The following is a 26,246-nucleotide window of genomic DNA, read 5'->3' on the forward strand; positions in this document are numbered from 1 at the left end:
AGGCCCAGATGACCATAGGCTGCTTTCCCCTTTGAGGTGGAAATGCCGGCGTTGGACTGGGGTGAGCACAGTCTTACAACACCAGGTTAAAGTCCAACAGGTTTGTTTCAAACACGAGCTTTCGGAGCGCAGCTCGTGCGGAGCTGCGCTCCGAAAGCTCGTGTTTGAAGCAAACCTGTTGGACTTTAACCTGGTGTTGTAAGACTTCTTAATGTGTTCTCCTTTGAGGGCTGTTGAAAGAGTTGACTGTTGGTGATTTAACGTCAGGATCAGCACACCTCAGGTGAGGGGCAGGGTTGAGAAGGTGGGGCCTTCATGATGAACAGGATACACGTACATGATACAGGATAATATATTCAAAATTCATCAGGAATAAAAGTCAGAAAAACAACACAGAACACCATAGAACTACATAGCCACAAAGATAGATTGCAGAATATTAAGTGGCTGCTTCTCTTTTTACAACATTGCAAGTTAAAGGATTAAACTCATTCTCACCAAATAAGATTAACAGTTCAAAACCTTGCAGCTGTTTTACATCACACTATATGATTCCTAACTGACCAGCTTTAATTGCTGGGGAGTATCACAGCTGTATACTGTACCAAATACAAATAGCCTTGACTAACCTCACAGCACTGGCTCAGGGCCACATGGTGTTTCTCACTTAATTTGATGTTTAACAAGGGCCTAGTCATGTGATATGCTCATCTCATAGAACATAGAACAGTACAGCACAGAACAGGCCCTTCGGCCCTCGATGTTGTGCCGATCAATGATCACCCTACTCAAACCCACGTATCCACCCTATACCCGTAACCCAACAACCCCCCCCTTAGACTACAATTCAGCAGAATATCATGTTGGGTTGATTGATCAATATACTTCCATCACTTGATCATTGCACATAACTAAATGAAAAACTAATTATTATTTCTAAACTCCTCCACTACATTCCTACTGCCTCTGATGAAATGAAAATCGCTTATTGTCACGAGTAGGCTTCAATGAAGTTACTGTGAAAAGCCCCTAGTCGCCACATTCCGGCACCTGTCCGGGGAGGCTGGTACGGGAATTGAACCGTGCTGCTGGTCTGCTTGGTCTGCTTTAAAAGCCAGTGATTTAGTCAAGTGAGCTAAACCAGCCCCTTTGTTTTACTACTGAACGCAGATCCAACATCCATCCTGTTTTAAAATGTCAATGACCCATCCCTGGAATGAAGAAAGAAAGACTTTGATTCAATAATAATCTTTATTGTCACAAGCAGGCTCACATTAACGCTGCAATGAATTTACTGTCAAAAGCCCCTAGTCGTCACATTCTGGCGCCTGTTCGGGTTCACTGAGGGAGAATTCAGAATGTCCAAATGACCTAACAGCACGTCTTTGTAGACTTGTGGGAGGAAACCGGAGCACCCGGAGGAAACCCACACAGATACAGAAGAACGTGCCGATTCTGCACAGACAGTGACCCAGCTGGGAATCAAACCTGGGACCCTGGAGCTGCGAAACCACAGTGCTAACCATTCTGCTCCCATGCTTATCATGACCACCGGATTTCTCGAAGTGCTCACAGCCAATGAAGTACATTTCGAAGTGTAGTTTCTGTTGTAATGTTGGAAATGTGGTAACCAGCAAACCACCACAAATAGCAAGTGATAATGACCAGACACATTGTTTTTGTGATGTTGTTGTATGAGGGATAAATATTGGCCACGACACCACGGCTAATTTTCTTCAAAGTAATTCCACGGGATCTTTGAGTTCAATCCAAGCGGACAGATGTGGCCTCTGTTTGAAGAGTATCACCTGAAGGATGGATCCACCAGCAGTGATCCCTCAGCACTACACTGAAGTGTTAGTCCTGACTTCTGTGTTCAGGCGCTGGAGTGGGTCTGGAGCCTAGAACGCTACAATTCAAAGTTGAGTGTTCTGCCCACTGAGCCACAGCAGGGATGAAATAACAGAACTGGAAAGTACTGGAGATGAGCAGCTGGTAAGCATAAGCAAAGAAAGTAGGTGATCCAGAGGTAAGGAAATATTGCAAGAAAAATGGTCTGTGGAGGGCAGGAGTGATTAAATGACGTACGTGCAATGTTACATGCAAAAAAAAAATTAACAGATTTAGCCTTGAGCCCGTGCCCTTTACTCTTGGACATTCTCTAAAATCAACAGTTCTGACTCAGTAGAAGTCAAAGATTCTTCTCATCAGAGTTATTCAACAAAATTTGACACTGAGCCAATAGGACAGATGACGATACCTTGGTCAAAGAGGTGGCTTTAAGAAGCATTCGGTGGAAGGTGAAGCATATCACTCGCTCTTGATCCATCTATTGTCCAAAGGTATTATCATTATTATTTCCTTGTGCCTTTAGAAAAGTAATTGCTCCGAATGCATTTCCTGTTTAAACATGATTCATTGCCAGTTGGGTCTGTTAGTGATTCAGAAGGAAAACAAATAAAAAGCTTTCTTGATTCTGAACCATGTGATATTTGAGAAAGGGTGGGAATATTTCTCAGAAACAGAACAGAAAGTTTGAAACAGCCAGATGAATAATGAGCAGTAAAGGAGCAAGTGGGAGCGAGATGGGGGATCTCACACAGGAACTAACCTGTCCCATCTGTCTGGAGGTATTCACCCACCCGGTGTCTCTGGAATGTGGGCATCACTTCTGCAGCTCCTGTATCTCGGAGAGTTGGCAGCCGATCCCGGGAGATGTTTCCTGCCCCCAGTGTCGACAGGTCTTCACCCAGAGGAACGTCAGGCCCGCTCGGACCCTGAGTAACATCGTGGAGAAGTTCAGAGTGCTGAAGGTGAAGGTGACACAGGCAGCGAATGGGATTTACTGCCAGGAGCACGAGGAGAAGCTGAAAATGTTCTGTAAAGAAGAGCAGGAAGCGATCTGTGTGGACTGCTGGACTTCAGAGCATCAAACTCACAATGTGATTACTTTAAAAGAGGCTGCCCAGATATACAAGGTACTGGATCAATGCGCTATTGGCACAGATAGTGGAGATGCAATGGATGGTGGGAGGGGGGGAAGAAAGCGACATGCAGAAGTGGGTGTTTAAACAGGATGGGTAGGATGAATATCGAGTGAGGAAATAAAAAGAGGAAAGGTGTTAGCGGACACAGAGTAAAGGAGGAAGGAAGAAAGCAAGGGGAAAGAAAGAGGAGGATAGAAGAGAAAAAATTGGCATGAAGAGCACAAACAAGTAGCGGAGAAGGATAGGGAGAAGGTGAGAGAAGGATATGCTTAGAGTTTACAAGTTATTAAGAGGAACAAATAGGGTAGATTGTAAGAGATCATTTATGTTTGGTGTGGCTTCCAGGACTGGGAGTGGGTGGGGGGAGGCAGAGGGGGAGGGGGGGGGGGGGGGGGGGGGGGGGGGAGAGATAGTTTGAAAGTTAAAGCCAAATCTTTCAGCAGTGAAATTAGGAAACACAAAAGGTGATAGAAGTTTGGAATTCAGCGAATGGCAATTTGTGCTCGATCAATTGTGTGGACAGTGGGGTGCCTGGGGGAAAATCCAGTGTACTTGTGATAGGAGGGAACTGGCACAGTCAGACTCTCACCAAATTCTGTCCCCCGCACCTCTCGCCCCTCACCCGCCCGCCATTGAATGAGCTGGCGAGGGGCAGGGAAAATTCGCCCTGAGAGAATTTTGTCAACCAAAGGTATTGAGGGTTATGGCACAAAGGAGGGTGTCAAAGTCATCTCATTGAGTGGTAGAATATACTGAAGGGGCAGAATGGCCTTTTCATGTTCGTATTACCTTAGGATATCCAGTGTCTCGCCACACACATGGGGCATTCAATTCTCTTGTTTTGCATGTAGGCTAGTCTAATGTCAATTTATATATGAAATATTGAGCTACGTACATAGAGGGCATTATTCTCCATTAGCCAATGCCGAAATCGGGAAAGGGAATTGGGCGGAGAATCGGTTCTGGCGCCAAAATTGTGACAGGTGCCGATTTGACGCCAAATCGCAATGCCCCAGCACCTCGATAGCGGTGTCAATGCGTTCCGGAACACAGGTACAACAGAGACCATTTGCATATCATTAGCAGGCCCGACCCAGTATTCTCCGGGGCCTCCGCAATTCTCCGCCTATGATGGGCTGATTTCCCGACAGCGCGGTTCACTTGTGGTATTAAAAATCATGAAATCGGCTGCTACTGAGGAAGAGAGTGGGGGTATGGAAGGTGTCCAACATCACCATAGTCTGTTGACTGTGTGCAGTTCCTAGTATCCCAGTATCCCAGTTCCTATCCTTGAATATAGGACATCTCTGTGTCGAGCCTTTTATATAGAACACCACAATCTCTAGCTATGTATATGGGGTACTTCAATATCTATCAATGTATATGAGATTTCTCTGTCTCTAACCATGTAATTGGGATATTCTAAGGCCCAGCTACGTATATGGGTTGGTGTCTAGCCTTGTATAAGAAGTACCAAAGTCTCTAGCTTCGTAAATCTAATTTTCCAGTATCAAGTTATGTAAATGAGGCATCTCCATGTCTAGGTACATACATGGGGTGTCCCTGTGATTATCTATGTTTTTGTGGTATCCTAGTCTCTTAGTTATACATGTGTCTCTGGTGCTCCAGACATAGATCATAGAATTTACAGTGCAGAAGGAGGCCATTTGGCCCATCGAGTCTGCACCGGCTCTTGGAAAGAGCATCCTACCCAAGTTCAACACTTCCACCCTATCCCAATAACCCAGTAACCCCACCCAACACTATGGACAATTTTGGACACTAAGGGCAATTTATCATGGCCAATCCACTTAACCTGCACATCTTTGGACTGTGGGAGGAAACCGGAGCACCCGGAGGAAACCCACGCACACACGGGGAGGACGTGCAGACTCCACACAGACAGTGACCCAGCCGGGAATCGAACCTGGGACCCTGAAGCTGTGAAGCCATTGTGCTAACCACTATGCTACCGTGCTGCCCTCAAAGGGGTATCAATGGTTCCTGAAGGAGGTGGTTTGGGTGGGAACCCAAAGTACACTGCATTGACTGTCACACTATTTGTTTTTTAAAAATAAATTTAGAGTACCCAATAATTTTTTTCCAATTAAGGGGCAATTTAGCCTGGCCAATCCACCTAGTCTGCTCATCTTTGGGCTGTGGGGGCGAAACCCGGGGAGAATGTGCAAACTCCACACGGACAGTTACCCAGAGCCGGGATCGAACCTGGGACCTCGGCGCCATGAGGCGGCAGGGCTAACCCACTGCGTCGCCGTGCTGCCCTGACTGTCACACTATTGACTGCTTTGGTGACTCATTAATGACACTCGATTTATCACATTTAGTGGGACTCTCGTTCATTTGCACAACTTAAACTCGTTGAATGTTTCAGGAAAAGTTGGAAACATCTTTGGATTTGTTGGAGAGACAAATGAAGGAACTGACTGAGAACAAAATGAAAGAAGAGGGAAAGATGGAAGAACTAAAGGTAAAAATCGATTCCATTGTGACTAATTTAAAAGAAAATTCTCGGGATATGGTAAGGCTGGGATTTATTGTCCAACTTTAGTCGTCCTTGAGAAGCTGTTGAAGATTTTCCTTGAAGCTGCAGTCCACACCGTTAAAGGGGTTAACGGGTAAAATATTGCTGGAATGACTCAGAGAGCCTGGCAGCCTCCAGGGAGAGAGAGGCAGTGTTAATCTTTCAGGCCTGTGAGTATTAGAACTGGAAAAGATGAGCAATGTTAATGGTTTTAAGCAAGTACAGGGAAGAGAGCAAAACATCAAAAGGGTAGCCTCCCCACCACCTTCTCAAGGGCAATTAGGGATGGGCAATAAATGCTGGCCCAGCCAGCGTCACCCACATCCCATGAAAGAATAATTAAAAATAGCAACAGCTGAATTATTGCCAGCATCTGCTGTGGAAAAATGGGACTAGTAGTTCCAGCTGAAATTGTTGACCTGAGTGTGAAGTCCAGAGGCTGTAGGTGACTAATAGAAAGATGAGGTACCGTTCCACTTCTGTTGAGCTTCATTAGACAAATGAATATTGTAAATGTTAACTGCAATCATAGCCGTAGTGAGTAGCGTACAGTATTGGAAGAAACCAATTTGGTTTATACCAGGTAATGCCAACTTTGAATGGTCATGTCACATATTTTATGAATAAGAATATTTCTGGAGAAACTAATAGGAGGCTGAGGAGAGTGAGGCCAGAGAGGGATGGAGGAGGGAATTAAAATATCAAGGTGACTGGAAGGTCACGCCTGCAGACTAAAGCCAGCCGTGGATCTCTCAGCAGCGCGCTGTTCGCTGTCGGCAGGATTCTATACTCCTGCCGCCTGTCAATGGCATTTCTCATTAAAGCCACCCAATGCCATTGGGTAACCCGCTGGCAGGGGTGCAGTACACTGCTGGCGGAAAGGAGAATTGCAATAATGGGAGAATTTTGGTCTTGGTCTCTCCGGTATACCGTTTTGGACACTGTTGGGGGGGGGGGGGGATTGCTTCTCAGGGGGAAGATATCAGCAGTAGCCAGGCCTGTGGCACCACAACTGTTTCTGCTGTAGAGCAGGCTTGGGTGGAGTCCAAATGAGTGACAGTAGTAGGAGACTCAAAACTCAGGGGCACAGACAGGCGTTTATGTGGCCGCAAACGGGACTCCAGGATGGTGTGTTGCCTCCCTGGTACCAGGGTCCTGGATGTCTCTAAATGGCTCCAGGGCATCCTGAAACAGGAGGGTAAACAGACAGATGTTATTGTCCACATTTATACTAATGACATAGACATGAAGAGGGAAGAGTTCCTGCAAAGACAATTCAGGGAGTTAGATCAAGAGCTTAAAAAGCAGGATCTCTAGTTTAGTAATCTCAGGGTTACTCCCCGTGCCACTTGCTACTGAGGCTTGGAACAGGGAGATAGTACAGTTGAATACGTGGCTAAAGAGCTGGTGTAGATGGGAGTGCTTTAAATATATGGATCACTGGGATATCTTCTGGGGAAGGTGCGACCTGTAACAAGAAGGACAGGTTGCATGTGAACTGGAGGAGCACCAATATCCTGGGCGGGAGGTTTGCTAGTGCTGTTTGGGAGGAAACCAGTATAGCAGGGGGGTAGGAACCAGAACAGCAGGCCAGTAAGAGTAGTGACTGAGGAAAAGGTGAGACTGAGATAAACATAGCGCAGAGTAAGAGGCAGGCCGCAGAGCTCAGTGGGACTGTAAGTCTGGAGTGCATTTGCTTCAATGCAAGAAGTATAACAGGTAAAACAGATGAACTGAGAGTCTGGATTATGGGATGGAACTATGATGTAATTGCCATTACAGAGACATGGTTAAAGGAGGGACAGGACCAGCAGCTTAACATCCCAAGATATCACTGTTTTAGATGGACAGGAGGGGAAACAAGAGGTGGGGTAGTTGCATTGCTGATTAGGGAGCAGGTCACTGCTGTGCTGAGGGAGGACACATTGGAGGGTTCTTGTAGTGAGGCATTATGGGTGGGGCTCAGGAATGAGAAGGGTGATATCTCAATGTTGGCCTCCCAACAGTCCACAGGAGACTGAGGAGCAGTTGTGTAGTCAGATACTGAAAAGGTGTGAAAAAAGCAGGGTAGTTACAATGGCCTATTTTAACTTTCCCCATATTGACTGGGAATCCCTTACAGCCAGGGGCTGGATGGAAAGCAATTTGTTAGATTTGTCCAGGGGAGCTTTTTGGTACAGTATGTTGACAATCCGACCAGGAAGGGGACCATACCAGACTTGGTATTGGGGAACGAGCCAGGCCAGGTGATTGATGTTTCAGTGGGGGGCATTTTGGGCTGAGCGACCATAATTCCATAAGATTTCAAGTAGCAATGGGAAGGAGAAGAGTGGCCCACAGGTGAGGGTGATTAATTGGGCGAGGGCCAATTACATCCAAGTTAGACAGGAACGGGGGAATGTGGATTGGGAGCAACTATTTGGGGGCAAATCCACATCTGACATGTGGGAGACTTTTAAAGGCCAGTTGATTGAAGTGCATGACAGGCATGTCCCTGCAGGAATTAAGCATAGAAATGGCAGGATTCAGGAACCATGGATGACAAGGGATATTGTAAGCTTAGTCAAGAGGAAACATAGGTCTAGGCATCTAAGAACTGATGAAACCCTTGAGGAGTACAGTAAAAGTAGGAAGCAACTTAAACCTGGTATTAGGAGGGCTAAAATGTCTTTAGCAAACATGTTCAAGGAGAATCCCAAGGCTTTTTATGCATATATTAGGAGCAAGAGGGTAGCAGGAGAAAGAGTAGGCCCACTCAAGGGCAATGGAGGGAATCTATGCATGGAACCACAGGAAGTGGGTGAAATCCTGAATGAGTATTTTGTATTGGTATTCACCAGGGAGAAGGCCATGACAGATGTTGAGGTCAGGGATAGGTGTATGAACACTTCACAATGTCAATATATTAAAGGAGGATATGTTAAGTATCCCAAATAAGTGCCCAGGGCCGCTCTACCCCAGGTTGTTGCGGGAGGCAAGGAGATAAATAGCTGGGGCCTTAACAGATATCTTCACATCCTCTTTGACCGCAGGCTTCCTGAAGAAAGGAAGCAGGGATAATTCAGAAAATTATAGGCCGGTGTGCCTGACATCAGTGGTGAGGAAGCTTTTGGAAAAGATACTGAGGGACAGGATACAAGCACATTTGGAGGAAAATGGACTAGTTAGTGACAAGTTGCATGGTTTTGTACGGGGAAGTTCATGTTGCATCAACTTGACTGAGTTTTTTGACGAGGTGACAAAGAAAATTGATGAGGGAAGGGCTGTAGTTTATATGGACTTTAGTAAGACGTTTGACAAGGTGCCACATGGCAGACTGGTACAAAAACTAAAATCACATGGGATTCGGGATTGGCTGGCTAGCTGGATGCGGAACTGGCTTGGTTATAGAAGGGTAGCGGTGGAAACGTGTTTTTCAGAATGGAGATCTGCAGCTAGTGGTGTTCCATAGGAATCAGTGCAGGGTCCTCTGTTATTTGTAGTATATATAAATGATCTAGAGGTTTATGTGGGTGGTCTGATTAGTAGGTTTGCAGATAACACAAAGATTGGCGGTGTTGCTGATAGTACCGAGGATTGTCAGAGGATACAACAGGATGCAGATAGATTGGAGACTTTGGCACAGAAATGACAGACAAAAGTTTATTCCGGACAAATGCGAGGTGGATGCATTTTAGAGGATCAAATCTAAGTATGAATTATACTGTAAATGGCAGAACCCTTAGGAACATTAACATACAGAGGGATCTGGGGGTGCAGGTCCACAGGTCCCTTAAAGTGGCAACACAGGTGGCCAAGGTGATTAAGAAGGCATGTGGCATGCTTGCCTTCATCAGCCGGGGCATTGAGTACAGGAGTTGGGAAATCATGTTGCATCGTATAAAACCTTAGTTAGGCCACATTTGGAGTATTGCATGCAGTTCTGGTCACCACATTATCAGAAGGATGTGGAAGCTTTGGACGGAGTGCAAAGAAGGTTCACCGGTATGTTGCCTGGTCTCGAGGGTGTTGGCTATGAGGAGAGGTTGAATAAACTAGGATTGTTTCCACTGGAAAGACGAGGGTGAGGGGAGACCTGATAGTGGTCTACAAAATTATGAGAGGCATGGACAGGGTGCATAGTCAGAGGATGTTTCCAAGGGTGCAAGTGTCAATTACAAGGGGGCACAGATTCAAGGTGGGAGGGGTAAGTTTAAGGGAGATGTACGGGGCAGATTTTTCACGCAGAGTGGTGGGTGCCTGGAACGTGCTGCCAGAGGATGTGGTGGAAGCAGGCACACTAGCAATATTTAAGAAGCATCTGGATGGATACATGAATAGAGAGGAAATAGGAGATACGGACCGCGTAAGGGCAGAAGGTTTTGTTTTTAGTTCGGGCATCATTATCGGCACTGGCTTGGAGGGCTGAAGGGCCTATTCCTGTGCTGTACTTTTCTTTGTTCCTTGTTCTCTCTATTGTAGAGGAAATCGCCTCGTGAACAAGAAATATAAGTGAACAAAGTAGTGATAAATCTTTCCCTGCACTCACACTGGCTGAAAATCTGTCACATTTTCCACACACCCTGAAATGTTATTGTGGTTAACGCTCAATCGCTGCTGTCTGACCTGCTGAGTACTTTCAGCATTTTCTATTTACACTTTAGGGGTGAATTGTACATGTATGCATTCTCAGTGGATTCATTTGAATGGTAAGAATGCCGTGGACAGTGTTTACCTGAATTTCCAGCACGTATGCTCACTAGACGAGACCAACTTGGAAATATATCGCCGTTCCTTCACTGTCACTGGCCAACTTCCTGGAACTCCCTCCCTAACAGCATTGTGGCTGTACCTACACCTCAAGGACTGCAGAAGTTCAAGAAGGCAACTCACCACCACCTTCCGAAGGGCAACTAGGGATGGGCAATAAAGGCTGGCCTAACCAGCGACGCCCATACCCCGTGAATGAATTTTTAAAAAATGCTCCTCGACTGGTACACAGACAGGTAAAGTTACACTTCAAAGTGATGTAATCGAGTGAGTGCCGGGGGGTAGCTGGAGCTGCAAATAGAATGTGGATTCAGCCAGTCACTTATTGTTCTGTAGCATTGTTCTCGGAGCACGGTTTAAGATGCTTAGTGTCATTCTACTGCAGCCTAAGCATGGCAGCATTTCACCCAGGTGAGTAGTGCAGCAAAAACTGTACACACACGACTGCATGGCAAAACTTGGTTCCACTCCATCTACAAGTTTGCTGACGATACGACCATAGTGGGCCGTATCTCTAATAACGACGAGTCCGAATACAGGAGGGAGATAGAGAACCTAGTGGAGTGGTGCAGCGACAACAATCTCTCCCTTAATGCCAGCAAAACTAAAGAGCTGGTCATCGACATCAGGAAGCAAAGTACTGTACACACCCCTGTCAGCATCAACGGAGCCGAGGTAGAGATGGTTAGCAGTTTCAAATTCCTAGGGGTGCACATCACCAAAAATCTATCCTGGTCCACTCATGTCGACGCTATCACCAAGAAAGCACAACAGCGCCTTTACTTCCTCAGGAAACTAAGGAAATTCGGCATGTCCACATTAACCCTTACCAACTTTTACAGATGCACTATAGAGAGCATCCTATCGGGCTGCATCACAGCCTGGTATGGCAACTGCTCGGCCCAGGACCGCAAGGAACTTCAGAGAGTCGTGAATACCGCCCAGTCCATCACACGAACCTGCCTCCCATCCATTGATTCCATTGGGGGGATTGTTGGGTTACGGGTATGTGGGTTTAAGTGGGGTGATCATTGCTCGGCACAACATCGAGGGCCGAAGGGCCTGTTCTGTGCTGTACTGTTCTATCTATCTATCTATCTACACCTCCCGCTGCCGGGGGAAAGCAGGCAGCATAATCAAGGATCCCTCCCACCCGGCTTACTCATTTTTCCAACTTCTTCCATCGGGCAGGAGATTCAGAAGTCTGAGAACACGGACGAACAGACTCAAAAACAGCTTCTTCCCCACTGTCACCAGACTCCTAAATGACCCTCTTATGGACTGACCTCATTAACACTACACCCATGTCTGCTTCATCCGATGCCAATGCTTATGTAGTACATTGTATATATTGTGTTGCCCTATTATGTATCGTCATGTATTTTCTTGAATTCTGTTTAATTCCCTTTTCTTCCCATGTACTGAATGATCTGTTGAGCTGCTTGCAGAAAAATACATTTCACTGTACCTCGGTACACGTGACAATAAACAAATCCAATCCAATCCAAAAGTACTTAATGTACCGTGTGACTGACATCAGATAAAATATTACACACGTTACACCAAATGAACGGACGGCATGCTACATAGTGGTTATCACTGTTGATTCACAGCTCCAGGGTCCCAGGGTCGATTCCCGGCTTGGGACACTGTCAGTGCGGAGTCCGCATGTTCTCGCCGTGTCTGCGTGGGTTTCCCCCGGGTGCTCCGGTTTCCTCCCACAGTCCAAAGATGTGGTCAGGTGGATTGTGCAAGTTAAATTGCTCTTATTGTCCGAAAAAAAAGGTTAGGTGGGGTTACTGGGATATGGGGATAGGGTGGAGGTATGGGCTTAATTAGGGTGCCCTTTCCAAGGGCCTGTGCAGACTCAATGAGCTGAATGGCCTCCTTCCGCACTGTAAATTCTATGATTCTATGAATGACATGGGTTTCGCAATATGTGCAATTCCATTTTCCAATCATTTTACAGAGATGACTGGAAAGTTATTGCATTTGCATAATGCCTTTCATGACGACAGTATTACCGAAAACATTTTACAGTGAAGGAATTATATTTTTTTCTTTTTTTACTAAATTTAGGTTACCCAATTATTTATTTTTCCCAATTAAGGGGCAATTTAGCGGGGCCAATTCACCTACCCTGCACATCTTTGGGTTGTGTGGGTGAGACCCACGCAGACACGGGGAGAATGTGCAAACTCCACACGGACAGTGACCCGGGGCTGGCATCGAACCTGGGTCCTCAGCGCCTTGAGGCAGCAGTGATAACCACTGCACCACACGCTGCCAGCAAATACTTTTTAAAAATAAATTTAGATTACCCAATTATTTTTTCCAATTAAGGGGCAATTTAGCATGGCCAATCCACCTACTCTGCACATTTTTGGGGTGTGGGGGCGAAACCCACGCAGGCACGGGGAGAATGTGCAAACTCCACATAGACAATGACCCAGAGCCAGGATCGAACCTGGGATCTCAGGGTCATAGAACATAGAACATAGAACAGCACAGCACAGAACAGGCCCTTCGGCCCTCAATGTTGTGCCGTGCCATGATCACCCTACTCAAACTCACGTATCCACCCTATACCCGTAACCCAACAACCACCCCCCCCCCCTCATGAGGCAGCTGTGCTAACCACTGTGCCACATGCCGCCGGCAAATACTTTTAAAGTATATTTACTGTTGTAATGTCAGAAACACAGCTGTCCATTTGCACACAGCAAGCTCCTGCAGCAATGCGGTAATGACCAGATTGTTGCTTTCAGTGATGTTGATTGAGGGATAAAATTGGCCAGGACACCACTCTTCAACTCTGCGTGGAAGTAGTTCTGGGCGATCTTTGACATCCATTTTAGAAGGCAGACATTCGAAAGATGGCACCTCTGGCTGTGCAGAATCCTAAATTACTCCACTGGGGTCATCAACTTTGATTTGATTGTGGGACTCAATCCAAAGCCCTTCTGCCATAGAGGCAAGAGCGCTGACCCATTGCGTCACGGTTCCAAAAAGGTATCAGCCCCCAATTTCCTTTGGGGAGGGAAGATCTGAAGGGGTGAAAAGCGGTCACTCACCCACTATCGGAACTTCTGTCTCTGTCCCACATTCCAGGTCCAGTCAGGTGTCTGCATGATTAGCAGGCCAGCTAGGGCTGCTTGCCTCAGGAAACTGTTGTGTGGCTCGGTTGCATTGTAAAATGTCAGCGTGGAGAACCCAATTAAATCTAAATCTATGCCCCCTGGGTATTGGCCCCTCAACTGAGGGGGAAATGCTCTTCCTATCTATCCTGCCTATTAGAACATAGAACATAGAACAGTACAGCACAGAACAGGCCCTTCGGCCCTCGATGTTGTGCCGAGCAATGATCACCCTACTCAAACCCACATATCCACCCTATACCCGTAACCCAACAACCCCCCCCCTAACATTACAGGACACTACGGACAATTTATCATGGCCAATCCACCTAACCCGCACATCTTTGGACTGTGGGAGGAAACCGGAGCACCCGGAGGAAACCCACGCACACACAGGGAGGACGTGCAGACTCCGCACAGACAGTGACCCAGCCGGGAATTGAACCTGGGACCCTGGAGCTGTGAAGCATTTATGCTAACCACCATGCTACCGTGCTGCCCCGTACTATGTTCCTCATAATATTGTACGGCTTGATCAGGTCCTCCCCCAGCCTTCTCTGCTCTAAGGAGAACAACACCAGCTTAGCTGAAAGGCTCCGGCCTAGGATACATCCTGGTGAATCTCCTCTGCACCCTCTTGATGGTGCTAGTGGTTAGGATCTGGAATTCACTGCCTTGAGAGTATGGTGGAGGTTGGTTCAATTGTGGCTTTCGAAAGGGAAATGGATAACCACCCAAAAGGGTAACATTTTCAGGGGAACAGATCCGGGAATGGGACAAGTCACTCTTGTTGCGAGCTCGGCCGAATGCTCTCTTTCTGTGCTGTAACCATTCTTGATTCGGTGATTCGACAGAACATTCCGGTGTCCCTTGCAGCCCCACATGCCCGGAGTCACAACACAAGTGAATTAGCTCATAATTCCTATTAAAATTCCCCAAATCCTTGGTTGCCCAGCAATTACAGTCACCAGGTTTGTAGTTTGAAACAATTACTGTTTATTTTTTCTTTCATTTTAAAATTCACTTTTACGTGATGTGGGCGACACTGGTGAGGCCAGAATTTATTGGCCATCCCTAGTTGCCCTTCAGTAGATGTTGGTGACCTGCCTTCATGAACCGCTGCAGTCCCATTTATAACAAGAATAATGATGAAATATGCAGCTGGATAACAAGTAAGTTAACCTACTATCCCCTTTAACTGTTCCACCCTCTACCTACACATTCAAGACATATAAACACAGAGGGGTCGAAAGGGATAAAAATAATAAGAATTAAGGTCAAAAGATAAGAGTCCTTGCTTCAGATGATTAATTTTGCGGAAGTCCTTCCTCTCAGCATGCTGGTTGGTTAAAGCCTCTGGTATACAGCCTGTAACAATCTTTGCTGCTGTTTAGAAATGTATTACTCACAGCTTTTCCTGGAGAGGCCCCCTTGGCTTCATATCAGACTCTGCTTTTACTTTGTGGTTTATTTCCAGGCCTCTTTATTTCTTGAGGCACTTTATCTCATATGAAGCCTTGCCTTCAGCTCATGGTTTTGTGGAATCCATGATACACTGTTTCCCAGCAAGGGACATGAGTTACAATGAAATCCACAATATCCTGGAGAAACGAAGGACATAAGTTAGAATGGAATCCATAATAACCGGTTCTGAGTGAATAGAGTAAGTCTATGTAGACAGAATGTTGGAAGTGGCCGTAACAAGGGTGAGCTTTTCTGTAAACTACCATTCCCTTCAGGTCAAAGGGAAGATAAATGATATGCCTTCAATTCACAGAGAGGCAGAGAGAGCTTGTGAACATAAGGCTTTATTAGTCGTGAACTTGCCTAGCCAGCATCGGTTCTGCCGATGAGTGCCACCCGCAGGTGGCCGGGTTATATATGGCCCCGGTGAGGGCGGAGCCAGAGGCGGAGCCCATCAGGGTTACAGTACAGTGCCTGGAAGCAGCTCGTATCACCACTTCCAGGTCACAGGTTACATTAGATGGATACTATGGTTGCAGTGTAATGCATTAAGGTGAATACATTCACCACAATAAGTATGCAAAAGAAGGATAGAAAGTGCTAATATTTCTATTGGTCCATTTGCCCTGTTTTCTATCGCTTTCTATTGGCTAGAGTTACTGTCCTTTCATTGGTATAAAATGAAAGCTTAATTGTGATATTATTGGTGTATGTGACATGCAAATGAAGGATTAGAATGCAATTACAAATTCTATTGGTTCATCAAACTATAAATGTTTCTGGTTCCGAGATTAATTTAGGGTAATACCAGTGCATCCCACTGGCTTTGCCCTCCATGTGCACGTCAATAAAACTTAATCAAAGACCTCCTGTGTCAACCTTGCAATACTTCGACAGTTTGACCTCAAACCTTTGCAGTTCCAAACGAATTGCACCCAGACTTACTGGATGGAGAGAGTTCTCCCAGTGGCCTTTTGGAGACAGTTTCGCTGAATCGTTTGGGGGAGAAATAATCAGAACCCTCCATCCCAGTTGCAGAATCAATAGTGAAACTAAAATGGAACCTGGTGGCTCTGGTGGCATTACTGCAGATGCTGGAATCTGAAACTAAAGAGAAAACGCTGGAAACTCTCAGCAGGTCTGGCAGCATCTGTAGGAAGAGAAAAGAGCTAACATTTCGAGTCCAGATGACCACATCAATCAAACCGAGACTCAGCCAATCTTTGTAATTGGTGCCGGTCAGTCCACACCTCCAGTCCAACCCAGCACAGGCCGCTTTCCTTAAAGACATATGTCCATAAATCACCCATGGATCAAAAATGTAATGGCAAAAATAAAAGAAAGGGGAAATAAAGCACAAATAGGAACAGACAGGAAGTATTCTTACAGTAGCCTTGGGATGTGGTCAGTGTTAACAAGGCAGTATTTATTGTCCATCCTTAGAGACCCCGAGGTTCTCTAAGGATCGCTATTGCTAGTCTAACGATGTTTTTAAAAGTCCTGTTGAAAGTGTGAATGTGCTTACTGAGTGGACATGCGGGACCTGAAATATAGATGCTAAGTGACCTAATTTCTAAACAAGGAAATTTTACAGTGGAGAGTAAGCCCATGATAATGCCTGTGCCAGCTCTTTGAAAACGAGCCAGACCATTCCAGGCCCAAAGACGTGCAAGTTAGTTGGATTGGCCATGATAAATTGCCCGAAGTGACCAAACAAGGTTAGCAGGGGTTATTGGGTTACTGGTGCAGACTCGATGGGCCAAATGGCCTCATTCTGTACTGTATGTTGTATGTAGGCCCCTGCTCATTTCCCATGCTGTTGTAATGGTACTTTTCAAGCATAACTCCACAAATGAATCACTTTCTGCCATCTTTCAGACAGTGAATTCCCAGACGGGAACCTTTTCTGCCACATTATTAGTACGCATGTCCCAACGTCCTTTTGCTGCAGGTACAAACGGTGCTGATGGCGGACACAATCAAAGACGAATTTGAGAAGATGCACAAGTTCCTGAACGAGCGAGAAGAAGCCATGAGAAACCAACTGAGGCAAGAAGAAGAAAATGAATCAAAGAGATTGGAGGGCAACGTCACAGCAATTATGGGGGAGGTTTCAGCTATTGAGCGAAAAATCTCGGAGATACAGGCTCGCCTGAAGATGACGGAGGCTGTAGAGATGCTCAAGGTGGTAACTAATATCGAAAATAAAGGTTTGCTTGATTCAACGATTGTGCTCATTTTGACATTAATTCCTGTTCTGTTTTATTTTTCTCTTTTTAGGGTATTAAGGACTTTATCACCAGGTATGTTCCATCTCAGTCTGTGTGCTAATGCTGTACTATTGGGGTGAATTCTCCGTGTTCCCACCCCGTGTTTCTCAGTGGCACGTCGTCACTGGTGGTGGGATTTTCCATTCCTGCCGTTGGCCAATGGGATTTCCAATTGTACGCACCAGCGAGTGGGGGTGCGCTGCCGGCAGAACGGAGTTTCCCCATTATTTTTTGTTTATGTTGCTCACACACATGTGATCTCTTTTCCCAGTTGTGATGTGCAGGCCCAGCTACCAGAACCTCTTGTTGAGCTGACCATGGAGGTGCTCGGTGAGCCCTTCCAAATTTTCAGAGTGTGGAAGGGGATGAGGCAAATAATCGCGCCAGGTAAGACTCAGCATCAACACTTCTTCCATTCCCTCCAATTGGCTCCGTAACCAGTGGTGACGATCGGGTTAAATATTAAACATTCAAACTTGTATTGCCTTCAGCAGGAAGGATAATTGGATGGTTTGTACAATGGGTGGCATGGTGGCACAGTGGTTAGCACTGCTGCCTCACCGCGCCAGGGGCCCAGGTTCAATTCTGACCTCGGGTCGCTGTCTGTGTGGAGTTTGCACTTTCTCCCCGTGTCTGTGTGGGTTTCCTCCGGGTGCTCCGGTTTCCTCCCACAGTCCAAAGATGTACAGGTTAGGTGGATTGGCCATGATAAATTGCCCAAAATGATAGGTGGGGTTACGGGGATAGGAGTGGGTGATTGGGCCTAGGTAGGGTGCTCTATTGCAGCAAGGGCCGGTGCAGACTCGATGGGTCAAATGGCTTCCTTCTGCACTCGGATTTATGCCCTGGGCGGTGAGGTAGAAATTGGCACCATGTACTTTCCCTTGTGCAGTAGCTGTTTTTTCAATTTAATAGGAACTATTTGGAGAAATAACCTTCTGCACTACTAATTGCCAATGGCCTGTGACCTCTGATGTCATGCATTGTGGATAACAGCTTGGGGACAGAAGCCATTTAAAAAAAAAGTATTTTTATTCAACAAATTTTCAACATTTTCACAATATAAAAACAACCCCAAACAAACAGAAACTCCTCCCCCCCACCCCCCCCCCCACACCACCCCCCACAACCCCCAACAGTAACCAACTCCAGAAAGCGCATGATGAACAAACTCCAACAATTGTAGAACCCCTCATTTACCCTCCTCAGCTCAAACTTCACCTTTTCCTAAGCTTCACCTGATCGTTCACCCTCAAATGGGTCTCCTGCAGCATCACCACATCGGCCTTTGAGCCCTTCAAATGTGTAAAAATTCTTGATTTCTTCACTGGTCCCCTTAACCCCCTTCACATTCCACTTCACTATTCTGACCAGGGGTCAATCACCTCCCTGCATCCACTCCCCAGCCCCTCCTATCTGCCATCATCATAACCCGGGACCCTGCTCCTCTGGCCTGACCTGCCCCTTCCTTTTGTTACCGTCAAACCCCTCCCAGAATCCCCCCATCCTCTAGCAGTATCAATCCCACCCCCCACCTTTCACATCTTCCAGGTTCCAACAGTCATGGCACTTCCCCCCCCACCACGCTCCCATTCACTAGCCAACCTTCACTTACTAGTGCGGAGGCCCCTGCCCAAGCCTTTCTCCTCACATTTTCCTCCACGATAACCCAGCCCTGAATAAACAGTTCAAAACCACGCCCCCAGAAAATCAGATGTGAACCCAAAGCACTTGTAACCAACTAGAAACAAAGGTTTCTACACTCCCTCTATCCAAAAACACAAAAACCATGCTCACCCTTCATCAAATGCAAAACGAGAAATAGAAAAAAAGAGAGATAAATACAAAGCACAGTTCCCATCATTCAACCCAATATCCAGGCCCAGTCCTATCTTTCATTTCAGTCCCAATCCTTCGGCCTTCTTGAACACATCCACCGCCTCTAAATAGAAATTCCTTGAGTTGTTCGACACTCTCAACTTTGCAGGGTAAACCACTCAAACCTCACGCCGTTGCTGTACAGAGCAGCCTCCACCTGCCCGAAGACCTCCCACCTTCTTGCCAGCTCTGTTGTCAAGGCCGGGCATATTTATGTACCTTTCCACCTCACCTCTTCCATCTGCTTCTCCCAACTCAGGACCGTCTCCTTCACATGGAACTTATGAAAGCAGATTCTGACTGCCCTTGGTGGCTCATTTGCTTTCGGCTTCGGCCTGAGCTGCCGATGTACCCTGTCCAACTCGTATGGGGAGGGACCTTCCCCTTCCCCAACAGCTCTGCCAGCATCTTTGCAAAGTACTCAGTCTTCCTTGGCCCTTCCACTCCCTCCGGCTGGCCCACGATTCCATAGATTTTGCTGCCTTGACCTGTTCTCCAGGTCCCCTCGCCTTAGCTCTGAGCCCTTTGATGACCTCAGCCATCCTCTGCAGCTCCTTACCCATCGAGGTGACCTGACCACTCTGCTGCGACAGAGCTTCCTCCACCCCCTTCAGCTTCTCTCCTTCCTCCTGCACCTCGACCGACATCTTCACCACCGTCGCCTTTACAGGAGCAGTCGTCTCCTCCACCCACTCTTTCATCGTGGCTGTCATCTCACTCCGCAACACCTCAATGTTCTTGGCAAACAGCCTCTCAAACTCCCCCGACAGCATCTCAGTCAGAGTTTCCACTGTGAGGGGAGCGGCCCCACCCAGCAACCCAATCTCCACCATCCTTCTTCCTGCTGGACTCACCAACTCACTCGACGGCAGACTTTCGCTTGCCCTCTTCTTTCCAGTGGCCTTCTTCTGGGTCTGTGACATCTCATCCCTTCCTTATACCTTTCCACACCAGCTCATTTCAAAAAACTGCTCTTGAAACCGGGCATGAAAGTCCAAAAATCAGAGCCTCGAGCAGGAGTCACCTGATGTGAGACCTCCACCTACATGTTGCCACCAGAAGTCCGACAGATGTGATTTTACCATGTTTTCTCTTTTCATGCAAAGGGGGATGTTTGGAGAAACTGTGTGCTTTTCATGTGACCTCTTGGGCCCGATTTTCTCCCCCAAAATTCTCAATTAATTTGTGGCGGGTTTTTCAGGTAATTTGCCTCCCGGCTCTGCCGGCGAGTTTCCCACTGCTATTCAATGACACTTAGTCACTTTTTTGGGCCTTGGGGAGGTCTCACTGGTTTAGCCCACACAGAATTTCTTTTAGCTAAACTCAGATTGGGCCGTCATTTTGAAAGGGTGCCCCGATCTCTAAGTGAGCTTGTGGGTCCTCCACACACCCTGACCCATGGGCAATGTCACCCGCCACACATTTGGGCACTACCCCAAACCCCCCAAGTGAGGACATCCTGCCATGGGGTCCCTGGGGTTCCCCTCTCTACTGGCCTCTTACAGCACCTCCAGCCCTCTTACAGCACCTCCTTCCAGGACCACCACTCATCACACCAACTTCCCAGAGGTCCCTCCTTACCTGCCCTGCACTCTCCCATCTTTAAAACCCCACCTCCACCCTCATTTTATGTGCATGCCCCCCCCCCCCCCCCCCCCCCCGCCAACCCCTGACCCCTGGCACTGAAACCCTGGCACCCAGACAGTGATACTGTTGGCTTGGCAGTGCCACCTGGGCACCTTGGCAGTCCCAGCCGGGCAGTGCCAAAGTGCCAATATTCCAGGGCGAGGGCCAGGGAGCCACCCTGCACTTACCCTGACCACCCTGGGGTCTCCGGTGGCCCGGGAGACCCCCGGGTGCCGATACGCCTGGTCCCCGTTTTTGTGGACCAGCACTGATCGGAGCCCGGCTGCAGCCTCGCTGGGGATGCCGGTGAATCGTGGGAGGCCGGTGGATCCCGCTCCGGAAGGTCGTAAGTAGGTTTACAACCTAGTTCCATGAGCGTCATTCGGTCATGCCCATTTGGGGCGGGGACCCGACTCCGAAGTCTCGCGGGGCGTCGGAGAATCTCGCGAGGCGCAGGGGCTGTCGGGAGGCTCGCTGGAGGCCTTTCCCGGCGCCCTCCGCCCACGTTACGCTCAAGCGAGAGCCCAACTCGGCTGGAGATTCGCGCCCATATAAGGCTTTGTTGATAATTGTTTGAGGGGAAAAAGCCATTTTACCATCACATGAAAGATGTTCAGTAATAAATATGCAAGTAGGTTCCCACTGCTCAGTTAATGTTCTTGGATGTACATTATCTACAGACATCGATACCTGAATCAGGCCAAATAGAAGTCAAATAAGTTTGTTAGAACTGTGATCCATGTTTCTTTTCTTTCTGGGTTGCACACGTTCGAATCTTGTCTACGCTAGAACCTTGCACAGGTCTGCATCATTTAAAATTCCATTCATTTCAAGTTGCTGAGACGAACAGATCTTTGTGCATCTGTTTTGGATTCATCTGACCCGTGAGACAACAGCACCAAGAATAGCCATTTTTCCAATTTACAAGGACCCCACATTTTACAAGAATAAGCCAGAAAATGTGAACAGATTGAAAGAAAGCACCAACAACAGTGTAGCACTCGATCAATACTGCATTGCTGGGAAAATTAACCAAGACTTTACGAACAAGTCTCGAGAGTAGAACTTACACCCATGACTTTCTGGCCTAGAGGTGGCAGTGCTGCCAACTGTGCCAACCTAGCAGCCACGTCTGCATGTGGGAGAGGAGAGGCTATGGTCCAAGAATGCACATAAGAACATTCAGCCCCTCTTTGTAGGGAAGAGGTCAGATCAGTACCAACTGTACAGAGCTGACAATTGGAAGATATGCCATGTTATTTTGCTTTAATATGAATTATTACAAATGGGAAGGTCTAACTCAAACATATTGCCACTTGCTTTTCACCATCATCTAAAATACTCATGAAGGGCAAGGGTGGTATGGTAAAGTTTGAGACTGAATTTACTGCATCGTTCATGAGCGAGTGAAATTGCACATGAGATTACTTAGCTCCATGGTTCACACATGGAAGAAATGATACCTTTCCAGACACCCCATTTGCTTCTGCGCAGATGGAAGTGGTACTATTGACTCTTCAGTCCCATCCCGCCATGAGAAAGGACTTCACCATTGCCTAGAAAGTGCTTGAATACAACAGGCTGGGCTGGGATTGGGGAAGATGGCGAACCTACTGTTTCTAATCAACTGGGACTTGAACTGTAGTGAGATATTTACTTTCAGTAAATTGTTGCAAAACTGTGCAGAATAAATAGGGCAGGAGGAATGGTGAAAAATCTCTTCAGAGGCCTCCATAGTTCTTGCAAGAGCACAGGGGCCATGGCTGGTGTCACTGCCTCGTGTTTCACTTATAGTCGCAGCTTCATTTGTGTGTTCTCTTCCAGTTCCAGCGTCTCTCACCCTGGACCCAGACACAGCAAACACTCAACTCATCATTTCGCAGGACCTGCTGAGTGTGAAGCACAGCAACAAACAGAACGATGAGGAGCAAGATCTTCCTGATGCAGCGGCACGATTTAATGAATACTTGTATGTTTTGAGCACACAGAGTTTCACATCAGGGAGACACTACTGGGAGGTGGATCTCAGGAACAAGATTCAGTGGGTCATAGGCGTCTGTCGAGGGTCTGCCAATAGGAAGGGAGACTTCCTGGTGGTGCCCACAGAAGGGTACTGGGTCCTCAGTTTGTTTAATGAGAACGATTACAGAGCGTCAAACTTGGAATATACCCGCATTCCTGTTGAAGTGAAGCCATGGAAGCTGGGGGTTTACCTGGACTATGAGGCAGGACAGGTGACATTTTACAATGCTGATAACATGTCTCACCTGTATACTTTCACTGACACATTCACTGAGAAACTCTATCCCATTTTTAGTCCCTGTAATAACTTGAGTGGCAAAAATGGTGAACCACTCACACTACTCACTGGTTAACAGGTCTCTTGTTTTTCTATCAGATATATGTCCGTATTTATAATATATATATATATATATAGAAGGGTGGAATTGGTATCAGCCACCCATTATATGCTCCACGTGATATTCATTCTAGGTGGATTAACCATGCTAAATGGCCCTTAGTGTTCAAAAAGGTTGGGTGGGGTTACTGGGATAGGGTGGAGTGTGGGCTTGGGCGGGGTGCTCTTTCCAAGGGCCGGTGCAGACTTGATTGGCTGAGTGACCTCCTTCTGCACTGTAAATTCTACGATTCTATAATTCGCTTCGATAGCACTGAATGTCAGGGCCTGAATTTTCAATTGAGGTGGGCAGGTTTATGAATTTGGTGCCACTAGCCATTGTGCAGGTTCATTACCACAATTCTGAGGCTGGCTCGGAGGAAGGAAAACTAATTTACAGAAGAAGCATATTAAGGCCCCATTGCTCCAGCAACTGGGATTTCCAGTCAGCAATGCGTGTACCCTACCTTTGCCTGGACCATGTCCAGACCAACCTGGTGGAATTAGAGTGTGAAGTTGGGTGGGGGGGGACGGACGACGAAGTGGCAGGATTTTTCATGCAGGAATGCCCCCCCTCATCTCCCCCACACATCTGTAATGACCACTGGGTCACAGCTGCAGCCATGGGCCGGAGAGGAGGTGGCCCCTCCAATACCATTCCCAGGCAGCAGTGACCATGTTTAAAATAAGTTATCCGACCTTCTCCCTCACTGTCTCTGAATTCCGATCAGCGGCTCCCACCTCGGCCAGTGTAACTGCTGATCTGTGAGTATTGGAGGCCCCCCCCTATTGACTTTCCAGTGTCAGCAGTCAACCTGCTCTCCCTGGTTGGGTGGTGAGCGTTTAATTGCCTCCTCATTTTGGAATAGCAGTAGCGGGGGGGGGGGGGGGGGGGGGGGGGGGGGGGGGGGGAGGGGGGGGGGGGGGGGGGGGGGGGGGGGGGGGGGGGGGGGGGTTGGGGAGAGGTGTGTCAGGACCAGGAACTAGCCGCAGGCCCTGAATGAAAATACAATACCAGGTCAACTCTGTGATTCTGCCTGTTTTACATTGCCACCCATATCCAATTTCACCCTCACCTTTCTGCCTGTGTCCATCTATCTTGCTGTATTTGTCTAACTGTCTGTATCTAGTCGTCTGCCTGTCCACCTGCCTATTTGTGGACCGGAATTCTCTGGCCCTTGGAATTCTCTGTTCCCGCCGGCAGCAGACCCCCACCCGCGGGTTTCTCAGGAAATGGGAAATTCCATTGACAAGCGACGGGAGTAGAGAATCCCGCCACCAGTCAACAGCGTGCCGTTGAGATATACGCGACTGAGGGACCGGGAAGTCAGCCTGTGATATTTGTACTTTCCAGCATCATTCCGTTGTTACATGGCATAGCCAGGACTGTTACAGTGAACTCTCACCAACACACAGTTTCCCAACACATTGGTGTGAACAAAGAAGAAAATTACAGCACAGGAACAGGCCCTTCGGCCCTCCCAGCCTGTGACGATCCAGATCCTTTATCTAAACCTGTTGCCTATTTTCCAAGGATCTACTTCCCTCTGTTCCCCGCCCGTTTATATATCTGTCCATATGCATCTTAAATGATGCTATCGTGCCCGCCTCTACCACCTCCACTGGCAAAGTGTTCCAGGCACCCACCACCCTCTGCGTAAAAAACTTTCCACGCACATCTCCCTTAAACTTTCCCCCTCTCACCTTGAAATTGTGACTCCTTGTAATTGACACCCCCAGTCTTGGAAAAAGCTTGCTGCTGTCCACCCTGTCCATACCTCTCATAATTCTGCAGACCTCAATCAGGTCTCCCCTCAACCTCTGTATTACCAATGAAAACAATCCTTATCTACTCAACCTTTCTTCCTAGCTAGCACCCTCCATACCAGGCAACATCCTGGTGAACCTCCTCTGCACCCTCTCTAAAGCATCCACATCCTTCTGGTAATGTGGCAACCAGAACTGCACGCAGTATTCCAAATGTGGCCTAACCAAAGTGCTATACAACTGTAACATGACCTGCCAACTCTTGTACTCAATACCCCGTCCGATGAAGGCAAGCATGCTGTATGCCTTCTTGACCACTCTATCGACCTGCGTTGCCACTTTCAGCGTACAATGGACCTGAACTCCCAGATCTCTCTGTACATCAATTTTCCCCAGGACGCTTCCATTGACCATATAGTCCGCTCTTGAATTAGATCTTCCAAAATGCATCACCTCGCATTTGCCTGGGTTGAACTCCATCTGCCATTTCTCTGCCCAACTCTCCAATCTATCTATATTTTGCTGTATTCTCTGACAGTCCTCCTCGCTATCTGCAACTCCACCAATCTTAGTATTATCTGCTAACTTGCCCATCAGACCACCTATACCTTCGCCCAGATCATTTATGTATATCACAAACAACAGTGGTCCAAGCACGGATCCCTGTGGAACACCACTAGTCACCTTTCTCCATTTTGAGACACTCCCTTCCACTACTACTCTCTGTCTCCTGTTGCCTAGCCAGTTCTTTATCCATCTAGCTAGTACACCCTGAACCCCATACAACTTCACTTTTTCCATCAACCTGCCATGGGAAACTTTATCAAATGCCTTACTGAAGTCCATGTATATGACATCTACAGCCCTTCCCTCATCAATTAACTTTGTCACTTCCTCAAAGAATTCTATTAGGTTTGTAAGACATGACCTTCCCTGCACAAAACCATGCTGCCTATCACTGATAAGTCTATTTTCTTCCAAATGTGAATAGATCCTATCCCTCAGTATCTTCTCCAGCAGTTTGCCTACCACTGAAGTCAAGCTCAAAGGTCTATAATTCCCTGGATTATCCCTGCTACCCTTCTTAAACAAAGGGACAACATTAGCAATTCTCCAGTCCTCCGGGACCTCACCCGTGCTCAAGGATGCTGCAAAGATTTCTGTTAAGGCCCCAGCTATTTCGTCCCTCGTTTCCCTCAGTAACCTGGGATAGATCCCATCTGGTCCTGGGGATTTGTCCACCTTAATGCCTTTTAGAATACCCAAAACCTCCCCCTTCCTTATGTCAACATGACCTAGAGTATTTAAACATCCATCCCTAGCCTCAACATCCGTCATGTCCCTCTCCTTGGTGAATACCGATGCAAAGTACTCATTAAGAATCTCACTCATTTCCTCTGACTCCACGCATAAATTCCCTCTTTTGTC

The 26,246-nt window shown here is 47.2% G+C and overlaps 1 protein-coding gene across 1 annotated transcript; it reads left to right on the forward strand.

The window, feature by feature from the left end:
- The first annotated feature begins 2,555 nt into the window (after positions 1-2,555).
- On the forward strand, positions 2,556-23,045 carry LOC119976514 (E3 ubiquitin-protein ligase TRIM39-like). The gene is made up of 6 exons (XM_038817059.1): positions 2,556-2,978; positions 5,380-5,475; positions 16,831-17,064; positions 17,160-17,182; positions 17,421-17,536; positions 22,478-23,045. The coding sequence occupies exons 1-6, from the start codon at positions 2,556-2,558 to the stop codon at positions 23,026-23,028; spliced, it is 1,443 nt and encodes a 480-aa protein (XP_038672987.1). The 3' UTR covers positions 23,029-23,045.
- Positions 23,046-26,246: the final 3,201 nt, after the last annotated feature.

The sequence above is a fragment of the Scyliorhinus canicula genome, chromosome 13 (assembly GCF_902713615.1).
Source record: "Scyliorhinus canicula chromosome 13, sScyCan1.1, whole genome shotgun sequence".
NCBI lineage: Eukaryota > Metazoa > Chordata > Chondrichthyes > Carcharhiniformes > Scyliorhinidae > Scyliorhinus > Scyliorhinus canicula.

Excerpts from the sequence above, each read along its gene's own strand:
- LOC119976514 (XM_038817059.1), top strand. The coding sequence starts at position 2,556 with ATGAGCAGTAAAGGAGCAAGTGGGAGCGAGATGGGGGATCTCACACAG. Across the intron at positions 17,065-17,159 it reads AGGCTGTAGAGATGCTCAAG|GGTATTAAGGACTTTATCAC; the intron begins GTGGTAACTAAT and ends TTCTCTTTTTAG. Across the intron at positions 17,183-17,420 it reads ATTAAGGACTTTATCACCAG|TTGTGATGTGCAGGCCCAGC; the intron begins GTATGTTCCATC and ends CTCTTTTCCCAG.